Consider the following 17,984-nt stretch of genomic DNA (forward strand, 5'->3'; position numbering starts at 1 on the left):
GCTTGGCTAGGTAATTCCTAAGCCATAAGGTCCTATGTGCACCACTCATTAGCACAAAGCCCCTAGCTTGTGCCTTGTTGTCCAGGAGGTGGCCATAGGCAACCAGCAGTGCGTCCTCACTGTACCCCTCCATCTCCATCACTGCCTGGTACAAGTTATCCTCCACATAAGCAGCACCAGTCTCCCTGAGAGCATTGGCCACATTATTCACTGCGTCAGACATGTTGGTCAGCATAAGCATCTCATCCTCACTGAAATTCCTCTTCCTCTTTCCACAAACAGTAGAAGCAGGCACAAAAGTGGTTTTGCTGCCCTCAGGGAGTATCTCAGTTTGCTTACTGCTGTTGGTCATGGGAGGGGGCTCAACCTTGGTAGGAACACTGTCAGCTTGAGACTGACCAAGTGGTTCACCTGAACCTAGTGCATACCTACCTGTGGCAAGATTACCCCCAAAAATGGCTTCCATCTCTGTGTAGAACCTAATGGGAGTGTTTAGGAACTCAGAATCTTTTGGATGGTCCTGAAGAAGGGGTTGGAAAGATATAGTTATAGTTGATTCACTACAAAAAAGAGGGTAAGTACACATAGGAAAGAGGTGAACTCATCTACCTTGCAGTGACCAAGGTAGTGCTCCTGCTCAAGCATGATAGCATTGGTGTCACTATCCCATAAAGCCCCACTAAGGTCCTTCAACTTAGCAACCCTAGCCCACTTCTGCCTCCACTTCCTCAGGTGGTTGTAGACCTGAGTTGGGCTCACTATCTCACCACAAAACTCCTTAAGGCATTTGGCCACGTAGTTGACATCCTTGTCCTTGAAGACCTTGTCAGGCCTGCTACCATCACTAACAAGCTGAGCCATCCTCCTAAGCACAAAACCTGAAGTGTTGTTGTTCCACCTCATAACCCTACCACCTCCAGCATTTGCAGGAGCAGGAGCAGGATCTGCTCCTTCTGGGGCAGCTACAGCACCTACAGGAATAGGGTGGGCAGCAGTCGACCCAACCCTGATCATCTCTTCTAAAACATCAACACCACCATCCACACCAACCAAATCAACACCGAGTTCAGGCATCCTAACATTTGGTACGAACATAAAATGCAATTAGACACCCAAAGGCATAATGGAGAACGTAGATTGCAAAAAAACAATTCAACAGAATACCAGAATTACATGAAATTACATTTGGTCTCAGCCAAGTCCAAGAAATGATAACATTTTCATCACACAAGCAAGAGTTCCATGGCAGGGCAAAGAAGCATAACAGAATGGCCTTTCAACAAGCTTACCATCATGCACCATCACACCCTAGAAGTTCCCCTTCCTTCCCACATAGCATTGCATATTTCATCCCTCTTCTGAGCCATGACAAGTGAATCTTGTTCCAAGCTAACACTATCAAGAGGATCAGGTAAAGTGCCAGTGAATCCTTCCTCTGCGGGGACATGCTCATCAGTACCAAAGCTAATGATCCAGTTGTGGAGGATGGCACATGCCAGCACAAGCCTGACTTGAGTCTTGTACCTATGAAAGGGTTTATTGTACAGGATACGAAATCTATTCTTCAATGCACCTATAGCCCTTTCGACAGTGACTCTAAGTGATGAATGTCTGAGGTTGAATAGCTCCCTGGCATTGGTAGGTCTGTTTGTGCCCCCAAACTCGGTCAAATGGTACCTGACCCCCCTATAGGGGGGGAGGAAACCATTGCGACATGCGTATCCGGCATCCACCAAATAAAATTTACCTACAATGTGATATCTACTGTGAGCTAGTGTGGTAATGACATATGTCCTCATTTTCGTGATGTGCTAGTGCAATTACCTTGTGGGACAGTGAACCCATCCTCCCTTTCAATGGCATCAGAAAGAATGTGTGCATCATGTGCAGAACCCTCCCAACCAGCTAACACATATGTGAACTTCATATCAAAGTCCACAGCAACCATAACATTTTGTGTTGGATCCTTTTTTCGACCCCTGAAAGCTTGCTGCATGTGCCTAGGCACCCTTGCCAGCACATGAGTGCCATCAATGGCACCAATACAATCCTAAAAACCATTGGTGAGTGAAAGATAATAGTAACTAGCAACAATTCATGAAACCTAGGCAAACATTTACCTTCAAGTATGGATTCCACCTATGACTTCCAAGAATCTTAGGGTTGGTGCCACTGCTAGGTGCTTTGATGATTTCATCCCTAAGCTCACCAACAGCATACAACACTTGATGAAAGTGCTTGTGGACAGTTTGAATAGATCTCCTAAAAGGATGGTGTACAACTCTAAACCTCTGGTTGTGCCCAACAACATGGAGAAACATGGCAACTTGCTCCTCCACTGAGACACCCTCCCTGTCAGTCACCAGCTGCCTAACTCTAAAAGTACTGCATAATGCAAAAAAAGGTGCTCTACTCATCCTAAGCATGGAAATGCACTCTACATCAGTGGAATGGTAAATGAGGCTCAAAGTCCGCTGTCTATGTTGCTCATTTTGTTCCCTAATAATAGGTGCTACAGGGTCAGGCTGTGTTTCAGAGTCAGGCATCTTTCTTTTGAGCCTGGTGGTCACAAAAGACACCATCACTACTGTCAAGGCAGCAGCTTGTCTACGCATCATGTCATGGCTCACAGAGGGATCCATCTACATCCAGATGAAATAAAAATTACTGTTCAGCTAAACAAGGCCTGCCAGGCATCAACAAGCTTGCTGATGAAATAATTCAAAGAAAAATGCACGGCTGCAACATCGAAATGAGGCCTCCGGGTGCACAGATTGGACAACATCATTGACCATACAAACAAAAATACGATGGGAGTATAAACAACAGTATAAACAACAATATAATCTGAAACCCTTGATAAACAACAACATAAAAACAACAACATAAACAACAGTGCAAACAACAGCAAAAAGAAAAGTATAATCTCAAACGAAGCATGTATCCCCCCAAACCCTAAATCATTCATGACCCTAGAAAAAACAACAGCAGCAGCTCGATTTCACCTTGGGCTCGGGGTAGGCGAAACGGAGAGGAAGCAGATCTGGAAGTAGGGGAAGCGGATCCGATGGGAGTGGACGAAGACGAGTCGGAGAGGAGGAAGAAGAAGCCACCAACTAGGAGTCCCGGCACAAGCAGCACCAAGGCGGCGCAGAGGTTCCAACGCCGGGAACGGAGACAAAGCCGACGCTTGCCGCCTCCGCAGCCGCGCAGTGGTCACCGCCGCCGGTCTCTCACGAGGTAGGGTTAAGGGATTTGAGCTCGGAAGGGGAGGAGGAGAAGCGCCAGGGCGGGTACTACTTATAGCCGGGAGATTTCACCAGGTGAGAACGCGCGCGCGGAAGTTTCACCTTCCCGCGCGAGCTCCCGCCAGCCACCCTCCACGCCCACGCTGCGCCCCGAAATCGTCCGCCGCGCGCCGCGAGCGACCAGGCTGGGAAAAAACGAACCCTAGCGGCGTTTCCCCAGGGCCAGGCGGAGACGGCGATTTTGGCTGCCGGAAGCCAGGCTTCAGAATGGGCCAGGGAAACAAACACGGCAAGTTGCAGCCCAAAGGCGCAGCCGAGCCGCTGGGCCGCCCCCGCAAACGCACCCCTAGTGTCCTCGTCGAGGTTGCAATCGCGGGCTATGTACAGGCTTCGTTCGTATATCGGGCCTCAATAACGTGTGGGCTGAGCTTATTGGGCCGGAATTGGGCCCATCCGACATTCACGGGCGCCGTCCACCCCCTCGGACGGCGGCAAATGGAATGGAATACCGTCCACCGCCATGGCCGGCGGTCGGGATGGTGTCGGTGCGTGCTTTGCGGTGGGCGCCGAGGAAAGGCGCTCGGCAGGACCCTATGGGCGCTGGAGCGTTCTGAGCAGGCGAGTGCAGTCGATGTGCGTCCGGCTGCCCGCACCGCCGCGCAGCGCGCAGACGGCGGAGCGTCGCCGGCCACTGCGGGCGACGGGAAACGGATGGCGATGACTTCGCCTCTTCGGCGCGTCTTCCCACCGAAACAACCGCCGGCGTATTCCCGTCGCAGGCAAGTCACCCCTAGCATCAGCAGTAGCGCTGACGGATTTTTCGCCCAATTTTACAAGTCAGATCGGCCGCTGTGGTAACTTACCTGGCAAGTGAGGCAGTAGCGCTGAAAAATTACCAGCGTAATTTACCACTGGTAAGTGAAGCAGTAGCGCTGATAATTTGCTAAACCTTCATGTAAAAGTCAGATCGGCCGCTGTGGTAAATTACCACCGGTAAGTGAAGCTTGCAAAACACTTTATCCCAAACTGGATACATGAAGTTGTTTCATACAGAAAAACGGTAGCCAATTATTTCTTATACTGTATAATTAGCATCGGGCTTATCCAAAAATATTCTTACTTTGCAAAATGCTCTAAATTGCAGTGGAAGGCCCTCCGATGTTGTACCGAGTAATGGAGTTCTGACTTCCTGTCGGCATGGACAGGTCTCGTCCTGCTAACATCCTGTTGATATGGACCTTCATGTCAGTTGCAGCGTGCAACTTACCGAGTATGGCATCGGCGAACTGAAAATATGCCTTTCTTGTAGTTGCGCTAGATATAAGGGTCAAGCAAACAGTGGAGAATCCAGTTGCAAAACCCAGCAATGTACACATGTATGTCAGCTTATCAAAATGCTTCTTGTTGTTGTTGTTGGGTAAACAGATTCTTGATAGTGGAGCCCCACAAAGGTTCACGTTTCCCAAATATGAATCCTCTGAAAAAGTCTTAAATTGACGTTCGGAAGGTATCTTTCCTGATAGGTCGTTGTAGGATAAGTTCAGATCGGACAAATATATCAGTGACATCAAGCTCTGAGGAATTGGGCCTGATAGATTGTTCCATGAGAGATCAAGTGACTCTAAGCTTGTCAGTCTTCCCAATTCGCCAGGAATACTTCCTTCAATGCAGTTTCTTGAAAGATTCAACATACACAATTTAGTTAAAAATCCTAGTTCACTGGGAATCTCACCAGTTAATTGATTCTGTGAAAGATCAATGATGTTTAGCAAGAATAAACTTCTGCTAAAACGGTATGTTGCACCCTTCCATGTTACTGGTAGTGCATCCATGTAGACAGAAAAATAAGCACCCCCAACGCCATAAACCATGAATTCAAGGCGATGCATCCCACCCCAAGTTTGGATCGCCCAAGTAACCTGTTAAATTTCCAATGAAATATGGTACAGGGCCAGATAGTTTGTTGTTGCCAAAATCCAAATACTGAAGAGCATGAAGCTGTGACAGTTCTTCAGGTATTTCACCAGAGAATTGATTGGACCTTAAATTCAGAAACTGCAGAGTTTGTAGGCCGACACCGATCCATTTTGGTATGTTTCCTGACAAATTGTTCTCTCCAAGATCAAGCAGCACCAGACTATTTAATGACTGCAATGAGCTGGGCAAAGTCCCAGATAAGTCATTCTTGCCGAGGTGCAATGTTTTGAGAGAATTTAGAGAACCCAATGTCGATGGTATTTCTCCCCAGAATTTATTGCTTGAAAAGTCTATGATATACAGGTCGGAATTCTTATTCCAACAATCAGGAAGCACCCCTGAAAGATTGTTGCTGGAGAGATCAATAACTAACATCCATACCATGTCGCATAGATCTGTTGGGATTACTCCACTAAGAAAATTGTTTGAGAGAAGCAAGTAATACAATAAATTGTCCCTGAAGCTCTGTGGCAATGATCCAGACAAGTAGTTGTGGGATAAATCCAACACTTGAAGACCAGTCGGTAAATCAGGAATGCTTCCCTCAAGTTGATTATACCTCATGTTCAGAGTTTTCAGCATTTTCACTTGCTCCAAGCTTGCAGGCAGCTTTCCACTTATGTTATTTGTTGATACATCTAAGCTAGTAATTGATGAAGAGAAGGTCCAAATCCAGTCAGGTAACACATCACTGATGCCTGCACTGCCTAGATCAATCATCTCGATTCTAGTTTGTGATTGCAGCCAGGTTGGAAATTGTGACCCTACCAAGCAAGCATGCATGCCTAGCTCTGTGAGCCGAAAGGGTGGCACCCAGGCGTGCTTTATTACAATCTTGAAGGAATTTGATGACAAAACTAAAGTATCCAATCTTGACAAATTGACAAAGTGGAGTTCTGATAACGTGCCTTCAAATGAATTAAACGAAATATCCAAGTGTGTTAGGTTTGATAGCTTGCCCATGCTGGCTGGCACATCTCCAGATATTGAGTTCTTACTGAGATCAAGAACTCTTAAACTTGTCATTTGCTCAAGCCAACCAGATATATTTCCTTTTAATTTGTTGTCAGAAAGGTTCAGGATTTGCAAACACTTCATGCAAGGTAAAAATTTCTTTGCTGTTTTTGTGATATCTCCTGATAGAAGGTTTCGAGACAAATCAATGTGTACTAAGTTGCACGGACTGCTTGCTGGTTGTGGTATTGCAGCTGTCAACTTGTTGTCGGCTAGTGCAAGAAACTTAAGTGATGTCAGTTTTCCTAGCTCATCAGGAATCCTACCATAAAGCCCACAACTAGACAGGTCCAACTCTGAAACAGAAGATAGGTTCCAAATCCAATTTGGAAAGGAAGAACTAAGATTATTACTCTTGAGATCAAGTATTTTAAGGGTCGTGAAGTTGACCTGAGGAAGATAATTGAGATTGGTGACAGGAAGGTATGCATCGTTCAAGAGAATCACCTCGAGCAAAGGAAGCATATTCACAGCCTGCAGCCAATCCATGGAAGCAGTAAGATATAACCAACTGAGATCAAGATACCTAAGGGAAGTAAGCTTTGAAACCCAATGGAAGCTGTCTACAGTTATCACTGGAAAACTGGATGAGCTTAGGTCAAGATATGTGAGTCTTGATAAGTTACCAAGCTGAGGAGGGACTGCACCGCTGAAACCGGCATGAGAAAGATCAAGATACCTCAACATCTTGAAAGAGCCCATGAATTCAGGGATATTCACCCCGCTGAAGTTACTTCGGCTGAGGTTAAGGTATACCAAGTTGGTCAAACCGGCCAAAGATGGATCGATCTCACCTTCAAGATTGTATTTGCCAAGGTCCAGCTGGACGACATGGCCAGTCTTCTTACTGCATCTGACACCGCTCCAGTTGCAACAATTTTCACCTTTCCATGAACTTAACCGCTCATGAGGGTCCTTGATGCTGACGTTGAAGAGAACCAGAGCATCCCTCTCTGCTACAATGCATGCTTCTGTCTCCCTGGTGTTGAGTACCAGGCACCAGAGTGCCAGTGCTGTGAGCACTCTCTCCATTAGAGGCCCCATGATTGTTGGAAAAAAAAGTGTCTAGAATAGGGGAGCTACTTCTTCGCTGTTGCTTGCTCTTATTTGTTAGGATTAGGAAATGGAGCTAGTGCAGGTGAAGACTTGGACCTCTAGTCTTGGTCCCAGTCTTCCAACGTCTTTCCGCGTTGATGTTAGGCGTAGTGACACTTTGGATTGCCTGATCCTTTTAGGCACTTTTTTGTTAAATGACATGACTGAGACCCATGCGATCTGAATGATGGCGTTAGATGTGAACAATTTTTCTTAGAGCTACTGCCCTTTTGTTTAAATAAAAATTGGCCACATCGTCGGCAGATGGCAACCCAGCTGGTATTGTTGAACTAGAGAGGATGGTGCAGTTCATGCAGAGAGAAGCCATAGCATTGGCAACCCAGCTGGCATTGCTACAGGTGTGAACTCTTATTCTGTCCAGGTGATGTCATGTAAATTTTATTTTCTGTTTCTACTATTTTTTAATTGTTCGTTACTATTCTATTTTCTTAATTAATTATCAATTGTTTGTTACTATGTTCTAAGCGAATTTTCTGTTGTTTGTTACTATATTTTTAATTATTATGATGTTAGTTAAGACAGTCATTCAGTATGTTTCGAAACATTGCACTGGGGCTATGATGTATTATTTCTGTTGGACTAGATTTGTTGGAGAGGAGCGGTGGTATGAACAGTAACATGAATTGCAGGTAAGTGTGAGAGCAACTGCTAGGATACAAGGATTTCCCTTCTAACTGTAGAGAATTAGGGGAACACCTCACACCCATTAGGGAGGGTGGATTTCATATATATAATCAAGATACAACTTGGGGTACAAGTTACATAATATACATGTGTTAGACTATATATATCTCTAGTACCCGCCCGCAGTCACAACAGAAGGGAACTGGACGTAGAGACTGGACCTAAAGTTACCCCAAAGCCACCTTCTCACGAACAAAGTGACTGTCAATGTCAATATGCTTTGTGCGCCGATGATGAACTAGATTGGTAGTCATGTAGACTACATTGACATTGTCACAATAGGCAATGGTCGCCGAAGGGATCGAGATATGAAGCTCCTCAAGCAACTGGCGCAATCAACTGCGTGAGCAATAGCTCGGTACTCTGTCTCCGCACTGGACCGAAACACCGTGATGGATGATAGATGACACGCTGCCAATGCCGAGGTGTAGACCGGCGTCGAGGGTGCCCTTCACATAACGCAGAATGTGCTTGATCAGAGCAAGAAGCGGCTCTCGCGGTTTGACTTGCTAAACGACGTAGGCAATGTCCAACCGAGTCAGCGTGAGATACTACAGGTGCCAGCAAGACTCCAATACTATGAAGGGCTAGCAAGTGGAGCCCATCGTTGTAGACAGCTTGGACTTGGAGTCAACCGGTGTTGTTGTGGGATGACACTTAGCCATGCCGGTCGATGGCATACTGTCTCTAAGACAAGTGGAGACCATTGGAGGATCAAGTGACGGAGATGTTGAGGAAGTGGTGTAGAACCCCAAGGTCCGTCATGGTGAACTTGGAGCTAAGACGGTCAATGACGCGCCACAGAAGATCCTGTGAGGACGATGTCGTCGACGTACAAGTTACATGATATACATGTGTGTTAGACTATACATATCTCTAATACTAACTTAATTGATTTAAAATGGTACATGAATCCTCTATTTCTAGGAGGAAGCTCGATTTGATGGCTAAACGAACTAGATGAGATCTTATAATCATGATCCATCTTTCTTACTCCATCCATCATAAAAAGAGTGCAATTACATGTTTGAACCAAGTCAATTTTTAAGTTTAATTAAATTTATCAAAAATAATACCAGCATTTATGTCTCCAAATAGGTCTACTATGAAATTATATTTTTATAATTAATCTAGTGGTACTTATTTGGTATCATGAATGTTAGTATATTTTTGTATAGATTTGATCAAACTTTAAATTGTCTAACTATTCGGAAAGCGATAATTGCACTCTAGCTCCTAGTCTATGTTGTGATCCAAACCAGCCTATGGCCATCTTAGCCACAAGAATTATTTGGATTGGTAGATTTTTCCAGTGTTTGAGATATCTGAAACATTGGCCCTCACTGCGAGCCAAATCAATATTTTAGTGGTAGTATACTAGTATGAACAAATATCTCATATTATCTAAAAAACAATTGAAAGAATATACCATACATTGCTCTTAGGTTCCTGCAACCCATGAAGAGATAGCAAAACAGGTCAGTTGCACTAGATTGAAGTTCATGCATATGCATACAGCATAGCAGAGTCAAATAATCTTTTCCCTAGCCTGAATCGGATGCGATGTATAAGTACAGCATAGCAGAATCAAATAATCTTTTCCCTAGCCTGAATCGGATGCGATGTATAAGATTTTTTTCCCTTCATGTATTCTTTTGAGTTCATGTTAATTTCTCATTAATACAGCTAATCGTTGCTCCTTCCTATATGCTAATACAAACAGAGAGACACAGCTGGTCTCACAGCTGAGAACAGCGAACTGAAGATATGTCTGCAGAACACAGTGCAACAAGTCCACCTAAAAGATGGAAAATAATGCTCAACATCACACTAACTGCTTTGCCACACGTTCTCTTTCATTCTGCCAAATCGCAGCAATGCTTAGATTTTGTTCTGGGGACACAAGTGAATGAACAACACTACCCTGTTGCAGCTCTGAACAAGACCCTGAAACCAGAGCTGCAGCGGCTGAAGGTGGCGACAGGGGAGATGGGCAATCAGATGATGTATTTTTTTAACCATTTTGAACAGAAAAATCTAGATCTAAAAAATACTCCAATTTTCGAGAGTTCACTATGTCCTTAACATGGATACTTCATACACTTTATAGCCGGAAAGAATTGTTGCTCTACATGTACAGTATGTTGCTCTTGGAGTATACCAAAAAAAAAAAGACTGTCGCCACGAATGCTTCACTCATCATCGAGACCTGGTATGTACAGTAAATTGACATCGAAAACAACAGGGCTGCTCGGAGGTACTCTTGGCCTTCCAGGTGCTGAAGTAAGACCCTTAGGAAACGCTAACTGTTCATGATCAAGAAAAGGAAAATCATCACTGTTCTGTTCAAATCTTCAGAACAAGAAACTATTTATCAGATTGCTGCCTTGTCTACTTTCGTTTTCAACTATATATAGTTGAGATCTTTTTTTTACTACCTACAACCTTGAAATGATGCAATTCTAGGTTTAGTCAGAGTCAAACTAACTTAAGTCTGACTAAGTTTATCGAAACTAGTATAATCATTTAAGGCTCCAAACAGGTATATGATAAAAATATATTCCATGAAAAATCTAATTGTTTTTATTTAGTATGATAAGCATTAATATTTTTTACATAAATTTAGTCAAATTTTCAGACTGAGCATTATTTTGGAATTGCATCTTTTTTCGGGATGGAGGGAGTACTACTTACTGGACCAGGTATGTACAACCGACGTAGTCCTCCAACCTTCATTGACAAAATCCCTTCATCAAGCCCCTTAATCACCTGATGTTGACAAATAGATGTGAGTTAGTAATAAACAAAAATAAAGCACATACTAAAACTTCTACTTGAACTGAAAATTGTCTTTCCAGTTTGTTTCTTGTTTTTGCCAATGTATCTTAGTCAACTGATGCATTGATAGACATGAAGCTGAGAAGTGCAAGCAACATCGATTTCATATTCAAATCAATTTATTCTTGAATCACTAGATCCAATTTATGATGATATATTTCAGAACATGGACATCAAACCGAACATGCAGACATTAATACCTGTCCTGATCCAACACGGAATATGTAGGGCTGACCTTTCTCCAGTGAACTGCACAAAGCAGCAAAGCACAATAAAAACTGGAATGGCTTCATAAACAAAATGCTCAAAGAACAATTTCTAAGTTTGCAAGTCCTGATCTGTGAATAGGACACCAGGTACATTTATGTGTCTTTTGTAAATAAATTGCTTGTAAACTTGAGTAGTATTTGTTTTTATTTTTATTTTTTCTCCTAATAAAATTGTGGCCGCCCTTTAGCTGAAGGTCACATATCAGTTCTTCAAATCTCACCTGTCGAAAATCTGCCCATTTGGCACCATAGCAACATAATTTGCAGCAACCTACATGGCAAGAAGTGAAACAATCTGTGAGTATATGGCTAGTAAAAACAGCAGAGTACATTTGACATGTGACAACAAAGTGATCACTTGAGCAACCTGGAAACCAATGGGTGGACTTGGCCCTTCGCCCACTTTGATATCCTTGTATTGCAGACCGGATTCTGTAGTTACCATAGGCACCTAGATAACATTAGGTAATTCGGATTCAGATTTAGCGTTCAAACTGCACAAAATGAAAGGAATTACTAACTAATTCAGGAAGGCAGGTATCCAATCCAATCCAATCCAATCCAATTTTCTGAAACCAGCACCTTATTAATGCTATTGTGTTTTCTAACCAGTCAACTGAAATCCAAGAATTTACACACGCTGTAACTCAACCAGTCAACCTACATTTTCGAGCTCGGTTTCGCAGGCGGCGTCGCAGAGCTTGGGCTTCTCCTCCGGCGGCAACCCGGCGGCGACCGCGTCAAACGCTGCCAGCCCCAAGGCAGAGGCTCCCAGGGCCACTCCTACCATCCCCCTCCGGGTACTGCTGCCACCACCGATCAAGAACTCGTCAGCCGCCCCGCATTGCGCCGCGCTTCCACCGACACCGGCGGCCTTGCAGCAGCACGGCGCCTCTGAGGTCAGCGCCCTGCTCCTGAACGCGCTGGCGCCGCGAAGCCACGCCGTCGCCGAGGCCGACGCATGCCTCGGCCCTGTGGACAGGCAGCGCATTCATCAGCAACGGACGGAGTGGGCTCAGATTGCAACGAAAGAAGATACCTGAGGGGAGGAGGAGCGGCGAGGCAGAGGAGGACGCTGCTGCAGCCATGGACAGCGGGGAGAGGAGAGGAGAGGACAGAGGAAAGCGGTGGGGCGAGAGTGGAAGGAAGGGGAGGTCTCAAAAGTGGATAGAGAGTTGGCGGTCTCCACTCCACCACTCGCTGCCTGCCAACTGCCAACCGTGGCGACCAGAATCTCGCGTTGGTCTCCGTCCATGCCCGTCCCAGTGCCAGCAAGTTTCATTTTCACTTTCTGAAAAATATTTTTTTAACTTTGACTAAATACATAATTTTTTTTAATATTTATAATACATAATTTTTTTTAATAGCTAAATATTTTTCATAATAATTTTATTTAAAATATTGCTAACATTTCAATATAATTTTTTTTGACGAAACTGGAAGGGCCGTAGCCCCTGCAGTAAATTTATTAAAACAACAACGGTTTTTAGATTACAAAGGGGTAAATTTAAGAAAGTTTGACAACAAGAATTAAGACGGAGATACATTAGTGCCCTTCTCAACAATCAAGGCCTGAGGTTCACCCAGTTTTTACTTTGCTCTGGAAATCCTTTTATCAGCCTAAGCACAAGAAATATATTTAGAAGAAAAAACATATGCAGCTGTTGCCCTGAGCAAATCCTGGAACACCTCGTTCACTGCCTATTTGCTGCAATGCCATAGATTTCTAGCTGCCACAATCCCTCAAGACACAACTTAACCGACCATTTTCCATGGACATATTCATCCTCCTCTGCTGGTGCATTTGGACCAAAAGAAATGATTTTATCTTTAAATGAGTAGAAATGATCTTATCTTTTAAATGTATTCAACCTAGCGTCGCAAAGTGCAAGTCAAACTTTTTCAAGAAATTGGCTCTGTTGTTGCATAGGGTCAAGAGAAAATTAACCGTCTTTATTCTCATGGATAGAAAGTTTCTTGTAACTCTTCTTCTATCTGTTTTGCATCTTTTTTCCTCCTCTTGCTCTTCCTATTTTCTGTATTTATTTGTATCACTTTACCTTTTAATTAATTTATTTAGCAGGGGCTCTACCCTCTTATTTCTTAAAAAAATTGAAAACTTTTTTTTTACTAAAGTCCTGTTTGGTATAACTCCGACTTCTTCTTACTATAGTGCGTGAAGGAGCCAAAGCTAGTGAAACAAAAAAATAGTGACTTCATTGGCTCTTAATTTATTTTGATAGAAAAAATAAAAACAACTCCTAGAGCCGCATGGAGCTCTACCAATGCAAACAGGGCCTAAAGTCTCGTGATATGCACTATGGAAAAAATATACACTCTATCGGTTTACATATAAATCAGAAATATTCTACTATTATTAATTCGTTAGACTCAGATTAAATATATTATGTTTCTAAATAATTACCTATATACCTGTTCGCTGATATGAAAAGTCACGGCTGAAAATACTGTTTGCTGATTTATTATGAAAGAAAAACACTGCTAGCTGACAGAAAAATTATGGCTTATAAAACAAGTGAACAGAATCTATACAATTATATTAAAACATTAAAGTAACAGCCTACATCTATATTCTATATAATTCACGTATGCCATTACGAAATGAGGAACTTACCTAAAGTTACGCCTTGTTTAGTTCGCAAAAACTTTTGGTTTGGGTACTGTAGCACTTTCGTTTTTATTTGACAAACATTGTCCAATCATACAGTAACTAGACTCAAAAGATTCATCTTGCGGTTTACAGGCAAACTGTGTAATTAGTTTTTATTTTCATTTATATTTAATGCTCTATACATGTGTCGCAAGATTCGATGCGATAGGGAATCTTGAAAAATTTTGGGTTTTTAGGTGAACTGAACAAGGCCTTATTTGAATTACGTACATCTACTACTACTAAAAAGGAAAATTGTCTAAATTACTCACCCAAGTTTAGCCTATATATCCAAACCCCCTAAACTAACGTATGGATCGGTTTACCTTCCAATTATTTCAGTTGGTTCATTTGCCTCTTAACAAGCTTTCTTTTATTGTCTCTATGTACAAGTTGAGTTTTAATTTAAAATTATTTAATTTTCAAAAAAAAAATCTGTGCATGATAGATGATATAATAATTTATTTTAAAAATGCATAATAAATTCATAACCTTCTTTATCATTTAATAATAGGTTACAACATCTAATGATAAATTAAAACTAGAAAACACAATAATTTATGAAATATAATGATGAAAAAATTGCAATGTACTTTACATAGTATGATGTCCGCTATCGCCTCACAAATTTAAAATTTGTACATGAAGAAATTTTAAAAAATAAATCTTATTAAGAGGTAATTGGATTGATTAGAATAATTGAATTGAGTAAGTCGAATAAAACGTTAGTTTATTAAGTTATCCGAACATAGGCCAACTAGGGAGTATTTGGAATTTTTCTATTGAAAATAGCATAAATTAACTCCTAAATTTGCATATAAAAACCTAGGCAGCCATTTACATGTTGATGTATTTTGCCATGCAAATCATGTATATATGTATGTAGAATATCATGAGAATGTTGATTTACGTGTCAAACACATAGCTAGAGCTATGTAAGTGTTGTGTTATAATATGAACACAAGAGTTCCGACTAAACAATGTCAAAGACACATGGAGATGCGATGCAAAGGAGTAAAACTATGTGCTTGGATGGAGAAATATACTGTGTAATTATCAACTAAAATCTATCATCTTCGGATAAAAAAATAAGAAAGTATATCTCTACATGAGTGTTATGGTAGAGTATGTGTAAATATGAGAAAGTAATGACAACCAATTTTGATTAGATGTGGTCATAAATATATCATAGATTTGAACACCCATTTCTCCTAAAATCACTAGCTCTTGTGCCGCAGCACATGGGTTGATTGAATAACACCCACAAAATTTAGTGGCAAATTTGAAATTTGAAGCACAAAGAATCCTCAAAGAAAAATATGAATGCCTGAAATGTAACAAAATAATTGCAAAAATTAATGTGTTTGGTTTGAGTAACCACCTCATGCTATATGAGGCAGTGCAGCATGAGTTTATATCTCATAAATTTGGTGTAATTAATTCATTTTATTCCGCAAACGAAACAAAAAGTAAGAACTCATTCATATATGATACGCTTGCCCAAGTTTTCTCATTGACATGTTGAGATTTCATAGAAACATTTACAGTGGTAAGCAAGAGAGAGGTCTATCGGACATTATTCTGCCACCGCCGATTAAGGCGCACATTCTTACAATATACTCATCTCCAGAACTCAACTTATCTGCACAAATTTAACACCTCGCACGCAGCGAAGCCAGGAGCAAGAACACAGCACGCCGGGCAGCTCACGCTGAAGAAGCTCACCGCAGTATCCCGTTCTTCCAGTAGTAGAGCATGGCACCGAGGAACAGCATGGCTACGCCGGCGAGCGTGCCGCCGACGGCCTCCCAGAAGACGTTGAGGTCGGTGATCCTGTAGAGCGCGATGTGGATGTTCATGCCGAAGATGGCGGTGACGACAACGGCGCTGGTGACCAGCAGCGTGACCGTGGACAGCACCACCCCCATCTGCAGCAGCTGGTTCTGCTTGTCGTCCAGCATGATGTTGATGTAGTCCTCCGTGTCGTCCACGTACTCCCGCAGCTTCAAGTATTTCAATCCAAACCAATCCATGAATGAACCAAGAAATTAAACGTTTCTTCAGCGCACGGCATGGATTGAGATTCATCTGAGACGAGGGGCAGGAGAATGTACAAACAGTTGAGAGCTTGTTCAGGGTGCCATCGATCTGCACGAAGTAGACCTCCAGCAAGCTCTCCAGCTCGTCAATCTTCGGCATGAAGGTCATGGATCCTTGCTCTTCTTGCTCTGTTCCTGCTTCATCCTCATCCCTGCACGTATCATGGAAAACAATGTCGTCGCTTGGATATCAAAAACACTATCGAGTTTTTTGTGGATGGAAGCTAGGAAATGGTAGTTTCTGCTGAAGCCAGGTGTTCACTGATCTTCTGGAATTGAGAATTCAGTACCCCTCTCCATCGATTTCGACGAGTTCTGTCCCGATGTCGAATCTAGACGACTGACTAGCTGCTTGGAATGCGGCCTTCTCCGACAGATGCATCGCTGCCATGTCAGCATCGTCGTCTAGCAGATGTTCGAGTTCATCCCTGACCTGGTGGTGGTAATCAAATCATAAGTGCAGTACGTCCTTCGTTATGAACTCCTAAATGCTCTCAAATTTATAGCACATCGTTACCTTATGAACTCCCCCAGCAATGGCAACTAATCGGCATTTTATTTGCCGTACGTGCTCAAGATTGAGAGTGCTGATTCTTGAGGTGAGTGCATCTAACGCTGGGTACGCCTCTTTCTCCAGCATCGATGTCTGATGATATGCAGAGTAGGAAGCCAAAAAAAAAAAACAGTGAACAGATTAAATTAAGGTCCATATGTCAAATATTCTACTTACTAAGGGCTCTTTCGTTTTGGGCAAAACAACACCAAGAATTATTCCGGCTAATGAAAACACATATGAATTGAGTAACGATTCCGGACAGAATTCTTCCTGGGAAGTGATTCCCGGTGAAACGAACGGGGCCTAAGCATGATGCAGCACTGCTGCGATGACCAGAGCATCGAAAATTAAAGCCAGCAGGGATCATAGATATATTGGGACCTCATGTTCGAGTGACTTGCACGCGTACTCGAGGCACACCTCCAGCGCCCTGAACTCGAACGGCAGCGCCTTGCCACCGCCGCCGCCGCTCGGCGGCGAGACGCCCCCGTCCTTCCCTACCTCTCCGTCCTTCAACCCAACCAAAAGATGAGATCTTGCGTAAGCAAAAGCAGTCTAACAAAGCCAAACGGATCGGATTCGGATGTACGGACACCAGCAAGAGAGACAAGAGACAGAGACAAACCGAGACCGCACGCGGCGGCGCAGGCGAGGCGGCGGCGAGACGCGTGCGGAGCTCGGCGACGAGCGGCGCGACGGAGGGGTCACGCGGCCCGGGGACAAGCACCTCGGTCGCGGTGATGACGGCGCGGACGCGGTCCAGGTTGACGACGACGGCGCGGTCCCGGGCCATGACGCTGGACGGGTGCGACAGCGCCGGGTCCAGCGCGCGGAGGTCGCGCGCCGACAGCCCCGTCCGCCGCACCAGCTGGTGCTTCCCGATGGCCTCCGCCCGCCACTCGCCCGAGGCCGACAGCGCCGCCCACTCCCCCGCCGCGGCGCCCGTCGCCGCGTGCCTCCGCCGCGGTGGCGTGGCCGTGGCCGTGGCCATGGAGGGCGGCTAGATCTTCCTGGCGCGGGTGGCATCCGGGACGGTGTGCCCGTGGCCCAAGAATTACTTGTGCGCTGCCCCGTGGCGCGGCTTGCCGGAGGCGGTAGCATGCGGGGGAGTGGCCATACGGGCGAGGCCGCGAGGGAGCAAGAAGTCAAGGACGACGGTGGAACTACGGTTAGGGTCATCGGATCATTATGCCCTGTTACGGGCTTACGGCCATTGTTTGGCTAAGTACGGTAGAAAATACTGATTTATTACGTGAGAAAAATACTTGCAGATTCGGACTGATAAACTTAAAAAAAATACTGTTAACTGATTTATCGTGCGAGTCTAGACTTAGGCGGGGAGAGCTCGGTCTTGCCGTCGCCGGTGGAGGAGCTCATCATCGATCAGGCCGGTTCTCCGTCGTCTCGCGCGGTCGATTGCTGGTCAGCGTACCGTGGACCCCGGCTTGGAGATGCGTGGGACTCGTTGGGCGCCTGTAGAGATTAACCAGCTGTGATCCTGTGATTGGTACA

At 44.1% G+C, this 17,984-nt stretch overlaps 2 protein-coding genes and 1 pseudogene across 4 annotated transcripts; all 3 read right to left on the reverse strand.

Annotated features, from left to right (window-relative positions):
* LOC8060909 lies at window positions 4,382–8,048 on the reverse strand (annotated as a pseudogene).
* Window positions 9,865–12,341, reverse strand: LOC8060566 (peptidyl-prolyl cis-trans isomerase FKBP16-3, chloroplastic). Its single transcript, XM_002445724.2, has 7 exons — window positions 12,186–12,341; window positions 11,811–12,118; window positions 11,514–11,597; window positions 11,368–11,417; window positions 11,078–11,126; window positions 10,734–10,808; window positions 9,865–10,345 (listed from the first exon to the last, which is right to left on the reverse strand). The coding sequence occupies exons 1-7, from the start codon at window positions 12,232–12,234 to the stop codon at window positions 10,232–10,234; spliced, it is 729 nt and encodes a 242-aa protein (XP_002445769.1). The 5' UTR covers window positions 12,235–12,341; the 3' UTR covers window positions 9,865–10,231.
* On the reverse strand, window positions 15,282–17,666 carry LOC8060567 (putative magnesium transporter MRS2-D). 3 transcript variants are annotated; one of them, XM_021464249.1, is made up of 6 exons: window positions 17,098–17,666; window positions 16,854–16,982; window positions 16,434–16,562; window positions 16,207–16,349; window positions 15,932–16,068; window positions 15,282–15,820 (listed from the first exon to the last, which is right to left on the reverse strand). In XM_021464249.1, exons 1-6 carry the CDS (start codon window positions 17,461–17,463, stop codon window positions 15,456–15,458), a joined length of 1,269 nt encoding a protein of 422 aa, XP_021319924.1. In that variant the 5' UTR covers window positions 17,464–17,666; the 3' UTR covers window positions 15,282–15,455. The 3 variants fall into 3 exon arrangements, with proteins under 3 accessions (XP_021319924.1, XP_021319926.1, XP_021319925.1); XM_021464251.1 differs by having other exon boundaries at window positions 17,200–17,665; XM_021464250.1 differs by having other exon boundaries at window positions 15,936–16,068; window positions 17,098–17,664.

Source organism: Sorghum bicolor, chromosome 7 (assembly GCF_000003195.3).
Source record: "Sorghum bicolor cultivar BTx623 chromosome 7, Sorghum_bicolor_NCBIv3, whole genome shotgun sequence".
In the NCBI taxonomy this organism is placed as follows: Eukaryota; Viridiplantae; Streptophyta; class Magnoliopsida; order Poales; family Poaceae; genus Sorghum; species Sorghum bicolor.

Excerpts from the sequence above, each read along its gene's own strand:
- LOC8060567 (XM_021464249.1), bottom strand. The coding sequence starts at position 17,463 with ATGGCCACGGCCACGGCCACGCCACCGCGGCGGAGGCACGCGGCGACG. Across the intron at positions 16,983-17,097 it reads CGCCGCCGCGTGCGGTCTCG|GACGGAGAGGTAGGGAAGGA; the intron begins GTTTGTCTCTGT and ends GTTGGGTTGAAG. Across the intron at positions 16,350-16,433 it reads TTGCTGGGGGAGTTCATAAG|GTCAGGGATGAACTCGAACA; the intron begins GTAACGATGTGC and ends TACCACCACCAG.
- LOC8060566 (XM_002445724.2), bottom strand. The coding sequence starts at position 12,234 with ATGGCTGCAGCAGCGTCCTCCTCTGCCTCGCCGCTCCTCCTCCCCTCA. Across the intron at positions 11,598-11,810 it reads GCGAAACCGAGCTCGAAAAT|GTGCCTATGGTAACTACAGA; the intron begins GTAGGTTGACTG and ends AATGTTATCTAG. Across the intron at positions 11,418-11,513 it reads GTCCACCCATTGGTTTCCAG|GTTGCTGCAAATTATGTTGC; the intron begins GTTGCTCAAGTG and ends CTTGCCATGTAG.